Below are 18,516 nucleotides of genomic sequence, written 5' to 3' on the forward strand. Positions count from 1 at the left end.
AACAAAACATGATGTTTTCGTTTTGTGCCACAGCACAGTACATCTAATATCTCACTCTCTTGATGAATAGAGGCGTTGTAATGCAACCAAGTCAGCTGTGGTAGCTTTTTCAGGCTTGTAAAAAAATGAACATGACAGCCAGTGAATGTGTTTTTTATGTGGTGTGTAAAGAGGAAGACTTAGATGCCAATGACATGACTTGATTATGAGCAAGGACGAACAGGTACCGCCAAATCTTAAAAAACAACAACAAAAGCTTATTTTGCAGTGGCTCAAATTTATTAAATGTGCTAAAGGCAATCAAATGTAGGTCAATGAAGCAAACGAAGGGCTTATGTTTGTTAGCTAGTTAGAAGGAGCTCAGTGAAACATTGTGGAGCCAAAGAAGAACATTTCTTTTCCGAAAAAGAAGTTGTGGACATTTTGATGATTGTTGGAAGACAGAAGTGTCTATGCGTTTGTGTTCTTGACAGTTTCTGTTTTAGCGTTTCTTCTTGCAAAAGTACACCACAGCTGGACAACACATGGCAGCAGCTGGCTGCCAAAACACACACACACACACACACACACACACACACACACACACACACACACACACACACACACAGGCAGAGAAAGTAGGTCAGTTTCTGGCTTTGCTCGTTAAGGAGCTCATTAGTTAACCACTTGGGTCACAGTCAGGTCATTTTTGAGGACGCCTGAGTAGAAGAAGACAATTGATCAAATGTTTTACCGTGAGGACACAATGGTGGGCGTCATATCTCCTGCCACCAGCGGCGGCGCTAATCAACAAACTATGCTTGTACTGTCTCTTAATCATCTTTATAAAAAGAGGTGCAAAGTAGACGTGGAGTGCTCAGTGTAAATGTTGGAAAGGCTGCTTGTCCCTTTTCAAGACACAGAGACCCCCTCCATTCCCTCCTCACCTCCTCCTCTACACAACATTCCATTGTGAGAATGGCCGGCAAAATGTATTTTTGCCTTGCTTTGTGTGGATGTTGCATGTTTACGTGAAAGGAGGACAAAACAAGGAAGTTGCCCAGCGAATGTCAGTCACATCAGAGAAGACGAAAAGACACAAAGACCGAAGCTTTTTTTATTGTTTTTATCATGCTGTCGCTACACTTTTATGACCTGCTGCACTAGGCAAACGCACACTCGGCACTTCATGATGCAAACAATGCTCATGTAGCACTTACCACAAGTCACCTGACAGCTATCCAACATGGCCGCTGCCTGGTTAAAAATAATACAGGAAGTTGGCCGACAGGCAGGAAAAGTCCATTTAACTTCAAAGCTTTTGAAAAGTTCTTTTGAACTTCACTTTTCACTGTGGACTTTTTTTGAAGTTTTGTCTGACTTCCACACGGGGGCTTCCCCCACAAAAAAAAGTTGGGGAAAATTTAGGAAAAATGGTCTTGTCTTACACTCTCGTTTAACCTTCATCAACGAGCCAAAGGACATTTTTTAAAAATCAAAGAAAATGGAGACAACATCTCCAGAGAAAGCTAGCATAGATAGCATTTTGAAGCCAATTAGCTTTTGAAACATTATCTACATTCTAGACAATGCCAGCATAAGTAGCGCTTTGAAGCAGATTAACTTTTGTAAGAATTTAGCTTCTACGTTGTAGCGCAGTGGACCCCAACTTTTTGGAGTCCACGCTCCAGTTTGTGGTCCAACAAACATCTGGCGGACCAGGATAATCTCTCATTTATCGCCATTAATTGTTTCCAGACCAACTGTGATAAGTGAACTTCCGCAAAGTATGATTTCTTCTTTAAATGGAATATTAGTTAGAGCATAGAAAACCTATTTAAGGCCTTCTGTATAAGGTTTTTAACATTATCAGAGCCCTCTAGACACGAAATAACACCCCAATAGTCACCTTTACACTCGTATTACCCAATATAGTAGACATAAGGAGAGATAATAAGCCATTTAAGACATAAATAAGACTGCTTGTGTGTGTTACAATTATTGCGTTCCAGACGTGTGGAGGACAGGATGTGACATCAGGAGTTCAGAGTTGAGTTTTAGCTTGGCGTGAATTACGGCCGTAAAAGTAGCCCATGTTATTATTAGGATTATTATTATTAGGATTATGTTATTATTGTGCCTGCTGTGAGATCATTCAAACCTGTAATAAAAGCCTGTTGTTGCGGCGATCAAGTCTAACATTTCGGACACCTAGTGACCAGTAAAATACTACATTCATAATTTGAATGCGTCTTGTTTGTGCCTTTTTTTTGCCATTTTTATGCTTGAAAAGGCTTAAATTAGGCAAAATTTGCATAACATTAGCTTAAATGTGCATGCTTTTTTCTTTTTTTTTACTAATAGGCCGTATTCAACCACAAAACTTAATTCTTAATTTAATTAATATATTTTTGAAAAACTGTGATAGAGTGAAGCTGTGAAATTTGAACCGCAGTGTGGCAAGGTACGACTGTAATGCAGTTTATTTATTATATGTTGTGTATAAAACTAAGACGAGCACAATCTACCAGAGGGTCTTCTAAAGATAACCACACACATTGTGAAAGTTTAACATGAAGCATGACAGCCAAGACAGCCGTCAAGAGCTCAAAGACCAACAACATACATCCGGCCTTGACAATGAAAGCACTGCGTGATTCATCCTGTCTGACTGCGCTGAACAAAATAAGGGTCTAAGAAAAGCATCTTACAACAACATCAAATTAATGCACAAAATGAATACAGACTCACCATTGGTGCGAGCCTGGAGTTGTTTTCTAGTGAGAAGATTATCACATCATTGTTTGATGTAGTGGTGACAGGCTTTGTGCTAGCATGAATTGATGGTTTGAAACCACATGATCTGGAGTAGAAGCCACCAACCTGTCGATCGCGAACTACTAGTTGATCTTTGGGACTTTGCCGGTCGATCGAAAAAAAATGTATTACTCCATCAGTGCCCTCCACTGACGGAGAATGACCAACAGGCACGCATTTTGACCACTGAACACGGCCTTGCCCCTCTCCAGGCAAGCTCCAGCCAGGAGCCCAGTACCCAAAACCCGACCGGAGGTACCATGAGCGTACGTACACAAGTACACCGGCTCGCTTCACGCTCACAGGTTGAATGACAAGGAGAGAGAGTGTAATTATAAACACATTAGCATCTGTAGCATGCTGGCTTCTGTAGCAGCAGCACAGTTAGCAAACATAGTGATATTGTTCACAAATAGAACCAATTTAAAGTTTATAAAGTTATAAAGTTTGTAGATCGTTTTTCACAGATCAACAAACATAACAAGTAGACTCATCCGGAAGTCTTTTGGTCATCAAGTGTCCATCAACTTGCACAAAAAATTAATGTCTTCATCTTTGTTGTTGATTGAGTGAATGTTTTCCCAGCTGGAGTGCTGACACGGCGACTCAATCCTTCATTAATCGTAACGTATTAAAAAGATGATAGCACATGGGAGCGTGTGGGCTAAATGACGCAGGTCAACTGGACATCCTGTCAAGTTTAAATGTTGCACTTCCTGTTCGGGGGGGCAGCTGCCAGCTTACGTGGCCCCACCCTGTCTGCAACTGCTGTGCACACACTCACGCCCTTGAATTACAAGGCAGCTGGGTGGCACGCTGGCTTGGGAAAGTGTTGCCCTTCACTTGCCTGCAAGGCTCCAGCAAAGCCTTGAGTTTGAGGGGCTAGCCACACAGAAGCGTTTCCAGGTCAAAAAGTCAAAATATTTTATCGTTTCAGCCTTTCATTCCCACAGAAAAAGCGTTCTGGGTGCCTTGAAACATTTTTTTAAAACGGCTTACAGAGTGGGAAAATCTGAAAACGCCGGCTTGTCGTTTACGTGTAGACAAGCAATTTTGCTACTCATGTGACCAGAAGTGAGTTTTGACAAGCCAACAAAATATCTGATTATTTGGACTGGCATGACTCACCCCAGTCGACATTCTCCTGATATTTTATTTAGTCTGCAAAATGAGTCGCAGAAGTAATCCCACTTTGTCGTAAGTCTAGACGAGCCTTGGGAAGCGACAGATTTATGCGCGTGCGTTTGTTCTTTCTTTCTTCTTCTATAGTTTAGTGTAGGGCTGAAGTTATCAAATATTTTAGTAATCGAGTATTCTACTGAAAATGTTTTCAATTAATCAAGTAACCAGAAAAAACATTAAAGAGCAATTATAAATATATAAGAGAAAATAAAACATTTCACTAAATGATGAACGACCAATTGATTTTATTTTTTGCAATAATCAACCTTTTATTTTTAAAATTGTCATATTTCTTGGTTCTGATGGACTCCATGATGGTGCTTTTGTAGATGAATTTATCCATCCCAGACTGTAACTATTTACTATTTACTAAAAATTACTTTACTAAGACATTACTAAGACTAAACATATTACATTATATTGATGGCTGTGCATTTATAAATACTAAACTTAGACAGGCTGACTAGAAATAAGACAAATATTCTTTATAAGATAATGAGTTTTTGCAGTGTTCAAAGTAAAATGAAGACACCTTCTGTAGTGGAACACATTACTGTCAACTAAGTGAGTGAGACAAGCACTTATTTGTTCCATTACACAGCATTGTCTGCTAGAAATGAACAGCTACTGATTAGTGAGATAAAATGTTTTTATTTTCCATCATCTTAACTCACAGCGTTGTGTTTTTGCAGATGAAATAAACCCTGTATGAAACCTTACCATTGTAATAAACTGCCACACATTCGACAGTAGTCATAACTAAGAGAAAGCTAGCCCTCCACACGGCTAACGTAATGTTATTAAGGTACATTAACCTTCATCTGACTGATTTGTGCTACGATAATTTTACATCTTCCGCTCAATTTGGGAGTAGATGATGCAACATATAAGATGTGCTGTTGTGGTATGTAAGTGCCGCGTTACAACGGATACGTGTCACCGTGTTCAAATGACTGTTTAGCCATATTGTCTGTCTGGTTTTTTTTTTTACATTTTGTCCTTCTCTTTCGTTGCCTTGTCGCTTCCTCTTGCCTCTTCAATTAGGCCTCTTCAATCAGTTTTATTTTTCCCCAAATTCCATTTTATTTTTTCCTAAGTTCAGTTTTGTCCATTTTAATTTAAATGTTTTGGTTTTTTTACACTTATTTTATCACCATAGATTGTGTGTTTACTTGTGTCAGTGAATAAAATGAATGCAAAAATCCTTGCATTTATTGATGCAATGCATCATTGGACAATTTTGCCCAGTATTTTTCAAACTTTTCATTGCTACAGAATCCTCAACAAACGATCGATCGTATCCATGCTTATGGTTAAAGAAGACAAAGTTGCAGACGTTTTGTTAATGTAAGCTATTTTTTTCAAACGCCCTTATTTCATTACCACTTATTTTGAAAGCCGGTCTTATTTTGAAGGCCGGAAGTATTGTGTGTGTGTTTGAAAATGTATATTGACTGTTGCTAAGTGAGATTGCTATCTGGGTACCTTTTCCAGCCGTGGCTGTCATCTTTATTTGTGTATTACATAGTTTTCATCCAATGACCCGTTCCCGTCTAGAACTATTTATTAATCCGGCACAGTTTGGATGTGAATTTTTTTCAACCCGCCAAAAAAAAAACCTCCCAGGAACGTTCAGTGTGGATAGGGCCTTAAACATGATCACCTGCCATCAGAGCCCACCTTCTGTTGATCACCTCACCTTTGACCCGTGCTTTGTGAATAATTGACGCAAAGCAGGTGTTTAGCGTTGTTAACGTACATGCTGGCTAATTATTAATCAGGCAGGAAGCTAGTTAATACAAATTATAAGAGGACATGTGGAAGATCGTAGTTCAGGGGTGTCTAGACTTTTTCCAACGAGGGTGGCAAACTGACGCAAAAAAGGTTAAAAGCATTCCAAAAAGCAAAGAAGTTGTATATACTGTAGTGAAGTAAATATGTCAACTTATATTAGTGTCAACATTTTAACTTTTGCTTCTTATATTGCGCCCTTTTGCTGTCTTTGTCACATTTAAAAACCTTTTCTTTTATTATAATTGAATTATATTCTTAAAAAGTGCCAAGGAGCAAATGAAAACATGACCTACGGGATGCAATTTGGACACCACTGACACAATTGATTTTATACAGTAATTGTTAATTCATTTAAACAAAATATTAAGACAACAATCAATAGACTGATCAGGAGAGCGAGCTCGGTACTGGACGGTCCTCTGGACTCCGTGGCGAGAAGGATGTTGGCTAAGCTGACATCCATCATGGACAACACCTCTCACCCGCTACATGACACTGTGGTTTCCCTTAGCAGCTCCTTCAGCAGCAGACTGTTACACCCACGGTGTAAGAAGGAGAGGTTCCGCAGGTCCTTCATACCGACCGCTGTCAGGCTCTACAACACCTGCACCACCTGAACCATGTTGTAGTCACTATGTATTCTTTACACTGTACTCTTTACTTGCGTATCTTGCTTGCTGCTGTAACAAGTACAAATACAACTTCTCTAATATTTCTTTATGAAACAGAAAAGAACATCTAAACCTTTCCTAACAAGTTGCAACATTTTGCCAACTGACTACAAAATACTTTTTCCACTCTGTCATTTTCACTGTGGTTTGTGGCTAACGGCTAATTAGCACAACGTTTGCATGAAGGCTGAGCTAAACCATCTGCTGAGCTAAACATCTCGGCTGTGTCTCAGATGGAATACTTCCGTCAGTACACATCAATAAGTATACTGTGTACACTGTGTACGTACTTGTAGTGAGTGAGTTTTGACACTGTAGTACTCTCCCAAATCTATTACTGTCGGTGTACAGGTGGTCCTCATTTTACAATGTTTTGTGGTTACGAACGCACTCCCATAAAGAAGAGAACTAATTACGTCCGCGTGGGGGAAGAATACATAGTTGTGTCGCTAAACTGACATCAAACATTTTGCCCTTCATTATGTGTCCCAAGTGTGAGGTGGCCTCGTCTGATCTCAGTGCGTCAAAAAAAAGGAAAGAGAAACGTGAAGTGAAATTAGACGTAGCAAATTACCCAGAAAGTGGAGATATCAACATTGTGTTACACACATGAAGATGACAGTTCCTCAAGGCCCACTCAAGGAATTTTGGCCCACTCGTCTTTGCAGAATTGTTGTAACTCAGCCACATTGGAGGATTTTCGAGCATGAACCGCCTTTTTAAGGTCATGCCACAGCATCTCAATAGGATTCGGGTCAGTTTTGACTAGGCCACTCCAAAGTCTTCATCTTGTTTTTCTTCAGCCATTTAAAGGTGGACTTGCTGGTGTGTTTTGGATGTAACGCAACTAACTGAGGCAACTAAGGTCTGCAGTTCCTTGGATGTTGTTGGGAGGTCTTTTGTGACTTCTTGAATGAATCCATCCATTTTCTATACCCCTTCTCCTCATTAGGGTTGCGGGGGCATGCTGGAGCCTATCCCAGCTGACTTCGGGCGACAAGCGGGGTACACCCTGGACTGGTCGCCAGCCAATGGCAGGGCACATATAGACAAACAACCATTCACACTCACATTCATACCTATGGACAATTTAGTGTCACCAATTAACCTAACATGCATGTTTTTGGAATGTGGGAGGAAGCCGGAGTACCCGGAGAAAACCCACGCGCACACGGGGAGAACATGCAAACTCCACACAGAAAGGCCCAAGGTAATTTTGGTTGGCAGGCCACTCCTGGGGAGGTTCATTACTGTTCCATGTTTTCACCATTAGTGGATAATGGCTCTTACTGTGGTTCGCTGGAATCTCAAGGCTTTAGAAATGGCTTTTATTACCTTTTCCAGACTGAGAGATCTCAATTAATTAGTTATTTTTAAAAGGGGGGGGGGGGTCAATCACTTTTTCACACAGTACCATGTAGGTTTGGATTTTTTTTCTCCCTTAATAATAAAAAGTTTCATGTAAAAACTGCATTTTGTGTTCAGTTACGTTGTCATTGACTAGTTAATTTAGTTTGATGATCTGAAACATTTAAGTATGACAAACATGCAAAAGATTATGAAATCACAAGGGGGCAAATACTTTTTCACACCACTGTATTAAACTGCTTCTTCAATACATTTCGCAATCATAGCACATTTGGAAATACACATTTGTAATAATAGCACCTTTGACAATCAATAAAACAACTTTCACAGTCGCCGAACATCACTACACAAATGCTAATATACATGTGCGAATGGAACAATCTCATGAGTACAGCCGGACCTTATCCAACATGGCATGCCGTTAGGAGCTAACATTAGCTGCGCATGCTAATGCCAGCTAACTACAGTAATACAGTCAATATTTGACACATAACTGAAATGGAATGCAATCCACCCTTTTCTGAATTGGAGGTGCTGAGTCTCATCCCAGAAGCCTCACACTCTTTTGCAAACTGCCCAAGTAAACGCTGAAGGTCACTGCCTGATGAGGCCATCAGGACCACATAGTTTGCGAATAGCATAGACGAGATCCCAAGGCCCCCAAACTGGGCCCCCTTGACACCTTGGCTCCGCCTAGAAATTCTGTCGATAAAAATTACTAACAGAATCGGGGACAAAGGGAAGCCTTGGTGGAGGCCAACGTTCACCGGAAACAGGCTGGACTTACTGCTGGCAATGTGAACCAAGCTCCTGCTGCGGTTGTACAAGGACCAAATGGGGAACTGACCCTCTCGTTCACCGGGGTTGAGGGCCACACCTGCTCGCCGCCTGTACCCTGTGGCAACTCCACAGTAGAATAAGGTCCAATCCCTCTCGAGGAGTTTGGTTCCAGAGCCCAAACTGTAGTGAGTCCGGAGAGGAGAAGTGATTTTCCATGTCCAAAGAACTATATTGAGCATGGTAAGCGTCCATCACTGCATACTCACTATTTTGAGTGTTGTGCATGCAACATCCAGGTAGTGCACTGCATGCTGCCATACTTCTGTGAACACACTTATGCACTCAAAAGTGTAAGTACGCAAGTGCACCAATTGAGATACAGCCCACCAGTACAGTATGTGTTAGCATGTTAGCTTTTTGAGCACGTCAGCACTTTCCTTTGACTGGAAAAATGACCCTGTTTGAACTGAAAAGCCACACACACACACACACACACACGCAAACACACACACTCATACACACACACACATCATCTGTGAGATGAGTGTACAGTCTAAATATAAAAGGACCACAAAGCTTGTGTTAAAGTGGTCATGGTGAAAGAAGGCGTAGCAGCAGCAGAAAAAGAAGCTTGTCGAAAATTCAGCAGAAAGTTCTGGAAGAATCTTTGTGTTTTTTGCACATGGGGGTGGGGGTATATAGTGCCAATCACAGATGCATAACATAACCTACAACCTACATATTGTGGTTATGGGAGTTGGTGTGAAACACATCTGACTCCGCAGTGCACCCCACACCCCACCCTAAATGCTGATGTGTTGAACATGTGGCCACTTGTAGTGTGTGTGTGTGTGTGTGTGTGTGTGTGTGTGTGCGTGCATGCGTGCGCGTGTGTGTGAGATATATTTATGTTGAATATGGATATACGATCCTGATACTTTTAAACAAAATCAAAGCCAAATATGCGTGTAAAGTTGTTTTATTAAAATAAATACTTAACATGAGGATGTTTTTTGAAATTTTAAAGCGTCATGCAAGATGCACATAAAAATGTTTTATCTAAAAATAGCCTCTAAAATAAAGTAGGCCATTCTCTTTTTGAAATACATAGCTTCACACATTCCTCGTATTGGAGTTTGTGCCAAATTTTAAGGTGGTGAAGAATATTATATGCTCTGAATTCAGAGTACCTCCACATAAGCTACCGCTTATTCCACTGCAGATGCTGTCGCTAAGCTTCGACTGGAGCCGCCGGGCTTCTGCTCTACCCATCCTCCCTCCTCCTGCATGCAGGGATGAGGGAGATACAGCACAAATCCAGTTCCATCGATATCAACGATATGGTTGGTATTTTAAAGATATCGATATATCGTCCAGCCCTAGCTTCTTTGTTGTTGCATGGTCCACTACTATGCCATCTGATTGGCTGCTGAAGCTTGCTCCTTTCTGTTTTTGCCAAGTTAAGACGTCAAACAGACTCATTTGGTTGCGCTGTTATTTTTAAATGCTTCTGGCTGCACATTGGCAAAACGAGAAGCATACACGCACACGCAGTCTTAAGTTGAATGGGACATTAACCACGGTCGTTAAAAAGTTAATCATCAAACGGGCCAATAAGGCGAGTGGGTTCATCTGGCCAATAAAAAGTGGTGTGGGAATGGAACAGTGGTCCTGGAGAAAGAAGAACATTGTTGGTATTTTGCAAAATTGATGTTATGATATGTGACCCAATATGACAGAAGAGGTTGGGTGTCAAAGGGGATGGTTGCCCTGCTTGGAACGTTAAAGCGAAGTAGAAGAAAAAGGCTTGATGATCTGCAGCAGAACCAAGAAGCTGTTGTTTACGTTCCAGCTGGACCGCTGCTGCAGACGAGGTCATAGTTCATCCGAAGAAGCAGACTTAAGCGTTGTGCTGCCAGCTGAGTGCTGCAGACAACAACGACGACGACGACAACAAAACGCTTCTTGTTGGTGGCTAGCACGGCGCCGCTCACAAAACACAAGAGAACGTTTGTGGCCACTGAAGAGGAAGCCAAACTGCTCTTCATTCTCGACTCCCCCACCTGTGAGCTCTCCCGCCGGACCTCCTGCAGGGAGCATCACCAAGCAGGGGACAACCAGAGCAAACGTCTGCTAAACCTGCGAGAACATTCTCACTGTCTTTAAGTCATGACCCGCTTTCATTTAAGTCAATGCAAGGTTTATTGCTATATTGTTGTTATATATAAGGTACATTGTCATATTGTTACATTACCTTATCATTCTTCTATGTATGTAGAAATGTAGAAAATCACATATGGAATACAGAAAGTGAATAAATGTACTGCATAAGATGTGGAATGGATGGGGGGTAGGATTAAATAAGCTTTGCTTCTTCCTACTCCTTTTGGACATGTGGAACTGTGGATTGAAGTATGTGATGTATTCCATTGTAACTTGTATGCATGTTCAAATAAAATTAAACCATTACCATTACCCTTTCAGAGCATACGTGTGTTCACACTGAGAAGTACGGCCAAATGCAGTGCACTGTTAGTACCCGGATGTTGCACTCAAAATGTTGAAAATGGTGAGTGTGCAGTGATGGACACTTAACACCCTCAATAGTCGCCATCTTTGCTACATAGCAGAAGGGGAGGGACTAATTTGAGTGGTCAAATTCACTACCAAAAAGGAGAGAAGCGGTAAGTGTACAATGCAACAGTAATGGAATTGGGACAGCACAAACTGTCAAAATTCACACAGTCAGGAATTAAGTACACTGTGTGGATAGTATAGTTCATGATGTGTATTTGAGATGCAGCCATTTACTTTTCATAAATAACCTTCCAGACTACATGTTCTAGGGCGAGGGCTATGTTCACACTGCAGGTCTATTCCTATTTTTTTGATCATGTGTGACCTGTATCTGATTTTTTTTATGGCAGTGTGAACAGCACAATTCCGATTTTTTTTCAAGGCCTCATTCGTATTTGGATATAAACCCGATATGTAGCGGATGCTACTGCAGTATGAACGGTCAGGTTGCATATATCTGACCTATACATCATCAAAAGACGTGTAATGCTGTGCTTCCCGAGACTTGGACAAAGGTAGGCTACTCACCAATGTAGGTAAAAGCTTCTTCGAGTCATCCGAAAATTATTTTTAAAAAGTGTCAGTGAAGCGGCTCACGATTCCTGCCACACACACACACACACACACACACACACACACACACACACAGACACACACTCCTCGGAACAGACGTCGCAGCAAGTTCTCCACAAACTGCCATAGCCAAAACTCTTGCTCTCTTTCTATTTTCTTCTGCTGCGCAGGATCATTTAAGAAAATATTGATTCTGGTTGCACAAAAAATTCTTGAAATTGCCACAAACGCGCTGAGGAGCACACACACTGCATCTTTACTTCCGTAAATACACGGAACTGCGTGTGATGTCTTGCTTTTGCGCATGTACGTCACTTCCCAGATGCTTTGCGTTCACATTGACACATTTTTTTGGCAATATGAACGACCACATGAAAAAATCGGATTTTAACAAAAAATTATACCTTGCAGTGTGAATATAGCCTAAGACTTTAGATTTTAGTTTTAGGGCAAGGACTGGTGTAAGAGAGAATAAGTCCCCCCCCTGGAGGACTGGGGGGGGGCACATGCTGTAGACAAAGAATAAGGGTGTGTGTGTCTGTGTGTAGATTCAGAAAGTCCACCCTCCCCCCCCCCCATCTTCTCTTGTTGCAGCTCTTCACGCTCGTGCACATCAGGAATGTGCATGTGGTCACACACGCCATCTTTGTGTGCATGTGACAGTGCCACGCTTCCTTTGTGTGCATGAGGTTCTCTTCTTTATGCTACCAAGCCCCACCCCCTCCCTTTGGGCAGGACATGACTGACTTTTCTCCCAAACAACACACTTCTCTTCCCAGGAGGACTAATGACACTGTGTGTGTGCGTGCGCGCGTGTGTGTGTGTGTGTGCGTGCGTGCGTGTGTGTACTAAGCGAAAAAACATCCTCTATCATGACCATGTCAGTTAAAAGGACGGTTCGTGGGTCTAAGGTCCCTCATACACTGAGCAGACGTTCCATTTTTTAACATATTTATACAATAAAGGTTTTGGTTCTGATCCAAATATTAATTGTACACATTGACCATGAAAGTGTATTTGTAGTCTAGTGTTTGACCTTCTTCTTTGTCCACAGGGCGACCGTGTCTGGCTGCATGAGGACAAGCAGTACCTTCCCAGCACCGTGTCCTCCTGTGCGGGCGGCGTGGTCGTCTTTGCCACAGATTACGGCCAGGTGAGGACTCTTTTTCCTCTTTGGGTCAGGCTCATCTTTCAGTGCTAAAGCTAGTTTGTCTTTGACTGAAAAGGACATTTACAAACATTGTTTTGACCTGAGCGCTTCACTTCAGCCAATCACAGAGCAGCACTTTCCACTTGATCTGCATGTTGCCAAAACAACGAGGTGATGACCAGGTGACGCATGTCGGGAACAAGTTGTTGCTCAGATCGCAAAAACATGCGGGGTGAAAACCTTTCATTTTATGGCGTCAAGCTTCGCCCAGGTGTCCTGGCAACATGCTGGCGTCTTTTGAAGGTTGGACCCCAAACAGCAAGTCAGGTCATCATAGCGTCACGCCATGTTAGAAAACACACTTCTCAAGCATCCTGCTGAGTCATGCAGTCGCACCTCTGTGACACTATTGAGGTTTTATTTTCCAGGCTAACATGCTAATATGGTCATACAGGGACAAAACACTCTGCTATGTGGGAGTTGAAAGTCCGGTGATGAGCATTGGAAATGTCAAGTTCCTGTCTCATTTACTCCAACTTTGTTATTACCAACCGAATAGCCTGAAGTCAGCCATGATGGCAGTCGTCTTGATTGAGTGTCATGCTGTGTCTCAAATTGAACACTTGTGTAAGTACGCTTCAATAAGTACAGTCTAACCTCGATTTTCGTACACCTCAGTTTTTGTATAATAAAGTTTTTGTCGAAAATTTACACCTAAATTTTGCTTCAGTTTTTGTACACTGCCTCTGTTTTCGTATAGTATTGCACGTAACAAACTGGTCCCTTTTGTACTGTACTATATTGTTGCGTGAAATCAAGTGCCCAAACAAAGCATCCTGCATATTGCTGACCTTGTGCATTTTTTATTGAGCGCTACTGCTAAATAATTAAAAACATAATTAATATATATAAAGTTAATATATCGGTTACATGTTCACCGATATTGATTAATAGGTGTAACGTCATAATCAGCCCGGTTAATCGGCCCACCCATATATCAGTCGGCCTGAATGTAGACGTTTTTATTCTTGTCGTTTTGTCAACAAGTTGGAATTCTGACAATGCAAACAAACTTTATAGGCTGAGGTGACCCAGAACGCTGACTCGGCATGCCAGATTGTTCTCAGATTTGAACTAATTAAGTTTCTAATCGCTCCAGTTGTCTGCACTGAGAAAACAAAGCCGGGGGGCCTCCGCGCTAAGCCTAGTGACAGATGCTAACAGGAGTAAATCTGTGTGAAACAAAGCCAGTAGGTATGTGGGGGAGGGGGTGCTTCTCTGTAGCCCGGATTGTTGTTTTCACTTAGACTGATCAAGAAAGTGAATGCACGTCTACGCTCACACAATTAATCTAGCCAGACGGGAAGCTAATGCTGAGAATGCTAATGCTACTACTTGATCACTGCAAAGATAGATTAATAGATTGATATATGGATAGATTGCAATTTTCTTGATTACAGAAGTCAGCTGTGGACTGTTCAGGTCATGTAACCATCAGACAGGTGAAGGTGGTGTTTACAGTGGATGTGTTTAGAGATTAACAGACGTTTTTACAAGCAGTCAGTCATGATATGACCGCGATAAACCTTTAATTAAAATGACCACGCAGCCTCGTTAAGATCAACTTAGACTGAATGAGTTTTCCCTGAAGCCACATTCAAATTGGAATGTGAGCAATGAGGATGCTGTGTGCGTGCGTGTGTGTGTGTGCATGTGTGTGCAGATGTGATTGACTTCTGGGACAGAGGGGTCTTTCTTCAGGGAGAGTCACCCCAAACTGTTGGGTCACAGCAACTACAAACCCCCCGACTTAATTTTGTGTGTGTGTGTGTGTGTGTGCGTGTGTGCGTGTGTGCGTGTGTGCGTGTGTGCGTGTGTGCGTGCGTGCGTGCGTGCGTGCGTGCGTGCGTGCGTGCGTGCGTGCGTGCGTGCGTGCGTGCGCAACATTTTGCCGGCATTTTGTTGTTGGGACTTTGACAAGCGTCATGCGTAGCCTAGCTTGCATTTTCAGACTGACATTTAGCAGTTTTAACTTCCTGCTGAGTGCAGGGCCTTCAAACCAGAACAACTACCAAGAATAATTCAGCGTCTCAATGACGACAGGTGTAAATGTTAGACTTCTAGTTATGCGTCATCATGCGGTGCATCTTATCTGAGATGGTCATTAAAAGTAGTTGATGATGTGAGCTGGCATGTTTTGACTGACGCACGACGGCCACACAGTGCTGACGTTTTGATTGCACCGCTGCAAAGTCAGAACTACCCCAAAAAATTTTCCTCTTTCTAGAAGTTCTTTCCCTGCTAAATGGTCTTCCTTAACATGATGTTACACGTGGAGAAGGAAAATTTGTAGGATGTTAGACATATAAAAATAAAGGTGCAGGTGAAGAGCGCGCTCGCCTGCCAGCTGCTGTGGGGGAGGGGGTTTACCTGAGAGGTTTGCCATATGTCTCCTCTGTGGACAGGAAACATGATAGCTCATACTAAATTCTTTCTATTTTTTTCCTGATAATTTAATGTCATTTTCCACCTTTCTGTGGTCCTTTTTTCTTTAATCTTTTACTGTATGTACATGTACTATCAAACTTCATTTTCAGGTACAAACACCTGAATGTTCCATTTGAAGGATTTTACCTCTGTGACTGACAACCTTTGACCCCCTCCACTGGTGTGAATTTAACACCTTTAGGGGCGTTCCACACAGAAACGTTTTCAGGTCAAAACGGAAAAGTATTTTATCGTTTCATTCTTTCATCCACATGGAAACGGCATTCTGGCTGCACCAAAACTGTATTTTTTTTTTTTTTAAACAGCTTCCAAAGTGGGAAAATCTGAAAGCGCTGGCTTGTCATTGTCATGTAGACAAGTAAACTGCAACTTTCTGAAAACGACCTTACTGCCACGTCACATGACCAGAATTGACAAGCCGACAAAATATCTTAATAATCTTAATCGTTGTCAGTCTAGACAAGCCTTGTCTAGACTGTCTAGAAGCCAAGTGGAAGACGACTGACTTTTTTCTATAGTTTTGGTGTCATGTGGTTCTGTCTGCGCGTCTGTTCACAGCGACACAGGTGGGTGTAACCTATGTATTACATGTTTTTCACCCAGTAATCAATTCCCGTCTGGATGCAACTATTTACTAATCCGACACAATTTTTTTTCAACTCGCCAAAAAAAATCCCAGGAACATTTCTGCCAACCAATATTATCATCAAAGAACTGATGAGGGATCATTGTTTGCTATGGCTACAAGACACCCTGAATATGTTTAAGTGTCCTTCCTTGGGTCCATCCATGGTATTGCTACCAAGTTTCAATCAGGCTTTAGAGCTCGCCACAGCACAGAATCCACATTATTGAAAGTACACAGTGACCTTCTCACAGCACTCAATGCTAAAAACTCTGTAGTGCTGGTGCTTTTAGACCTTACAGCCGCTTTTGATACTGTGGACCACTCAGTCCTCATTTCCCACCTGGAACACTGTGTTGGCCTCGGTGCTTCAATGGTCCATGTCATATCTCACTAGCAGGAATTTTTCAGTAAAGATCAATGATTTTTCCCCTACAGCTGCTCCCCTCTCCTCTGACGTGCCCCAGGGTTCAATCTTTGAGCCTACCTCATTCTCACCACTAGGACCAATCATCTCCAGACACAATGTCCATTTTCATTATTATGCTGATGATGTACAGCTCGACCTACCAAATTGTAATTCCTTGTAATGCCGTCCTTGTGGTTAAGGAAGACGAAGTCACCAATGCAATTCCAGTTGTAATGTAAGATATTTTTTATGACACACTTATGTGGATGTGGCGTTCTTATTTTGAAGGCCGGAAGTGTATTGTGTGTGTTGAGAATGTGTATTGACAGTTAAGATGAGCTGGGAGCAAGAATAAACGTGCATCTCACCTTGTTTCGCTGAAAACTTGCACAACGTCTGCTGGCATGGTAAAAGGCCACACGGTGTAAACACACTTGTAGTACAGTAGTCACACACACGCACAGCCGCATTAGAATGCTCTGCAAAACTAGCTTGCTTTCACGCTCCGTAAGAGGAGTTTTTCTGCCAACTCTCGCCGGTGTTTCAGGCCGCCATATGAACATGTTGACTTCAGAAGGTTTAGTGTTTGTGATGACATGCCGCCGTGATTGAGAGGTTCGCCGGGGAAATACTTCCCCACGCAAACATTTTTTTCTCGTAAACGATGACCTGTTAGGTAGCGAGAGAGAGCGAGGAGAAAATCAAACATGCATGCACATGTCAATATATCGAGGGCAGCAAAATTATCGAGTTTGTTTTTATTTATTGTGCGGTTAATTGATTTATTGATTATCGTGACAGGTCTGCTGACCATTGTTTTCCACCCCCAACAACTAAAGCACAAAAAGCATAAAAACAGATTTTATAAAAAAGCCAACTCTCATACAGGAACAGTAAAGTTAGACATAAAACATTTGATTAACACAATTTTAAAAAATAACACAATTAATGATTTCATTTGACACCCCTTATTGTAATAACACTTATTTTCTTATTTTGCACAAACAGTGTTTATTTGTGAAATGCATACAGTGGCATCACAGTAAAAGAAGCATAATATGTTCGTTACACAAGATGTGACCTGACAATAGTTTGAGGGAAGAACTGCTGGTATCAGTAATGAGGTGCTGGACAGTAACAGATATTTGTTAGAAAGCCAATATTGAGTATGTCTACTAGCAATTCTGGAAGATGACTCTACTTAAGTGTAAAATGTGAGTTTGTCATCGTCTCATTGGTGTCACGCTTGATGGCGACACAGACATGTCGCTGACACTTGACTGTAAAAATACTTGAAGGCCAAACAAAAAGATCTCAAAAGGACTCATGGCTTTATCAGCGCAGATAAATGCAGACAACCTTCAGGGGGTCACTGAGATGATCAGTCAAGCTTAGTCTGCAGTTGATAAGAAGCCTTGACCTGTTGTTCCAGACGCTTCTGCTTCTCCTAATTATTGAAGTTAGCAATGTCACATCAAGTCTTGCTTTGACTATAATTATTTTCTTTGGACCATGTCTTCCAGGTGTACACGTACAAGCAGAATGCGCTGACAAGGCAGAAGGTCCAGCCCATGCATGGCAGCAGTGTCACTGGTGTGGAGGACATGGCGGCGCTGGAGGACCTGCATGATGGCGCAATCATGCACAACCTCTTCCTGCGTTACCGACAGAGGCACATCTACGTGAGTTTTGTTTTTTTTTTTACTTCCATTTCCAGACATGTTTACATGCTGCACAACATAATTATTATATAAAAAGACAGTTCCTGGAAAAATTAAGGAAACACTTCATTTAGTTGTTTGTTCGTCTTTGTTCTTGAGGCGGTCAAACAAATCTAAACAAAATCTGTCTGCACCGCCCTTCAGCCTTCTTTCATGCGAGACGTTATGTGTGATTGGCGACAGCACTGATGACGTAGAGGCGCTGGCGGATGAGACGTGATGGTGAAAATATTTCAAAAGCTGATTCTTCAAATTCTTTTTGACCCAATCGTCATTTGAGGCCTTGAAAGTGATTAGTTAGTCGCCAGCCAACAAAGGTCCAGTGTGCTAACACAAAGCAAAGTAGGACAAAGAGCTTCCAG

The 18,516-nt window shown here is 41.9% G+C and overlaps 1 protein-coding gene across 2 annotated transcripts in view; it reads left to right on the top strand.

Annotated features, from left to right (window-relative positions):
* The window catches only part of myo10 (myosin X), a 58,048-nt gene that overhangs the window by 4,770 nt on the left and 34,762 nt on the right, over positions 1 to 18,516 (top strand). For both annotated transcript variants that reach the window (XM_054760582.1, XM_054760590.1), the window contains exons 2-3: positions 12,796 to 12,894; positions 17,957 to 18,115. In XM_054760582.1, coding sequence (XP_054616557.1) covers positions 12,796 to 12,894; positions 17,957 to 18,115 — 258 coding nt within the window. The remainder of the gene's footprint in view (positions 1 to 12,795; positions 12,895 to 17,956; positions 18,116 to 18,516) is intronic.

The sequence above is a fragment of the Dunckerocampus dactyliophorus genome, chromosome 2 (assembly GCF_027744805.1).
Source record: "Dunckerocampus dactyliophorus isolate RoL2022-P2 chromosome 2, RoL_Ddac_1.1, whole genome shotgun sequence".
Classification (NCBI taxonomy): domain Eukaryota; kingdom Metazoa; phylum Chordata; class Actinopteri; order Syngnathiformes; family Syngnathidae; genus Dunckerocampus; species Dunckerocampus dactyliophorus.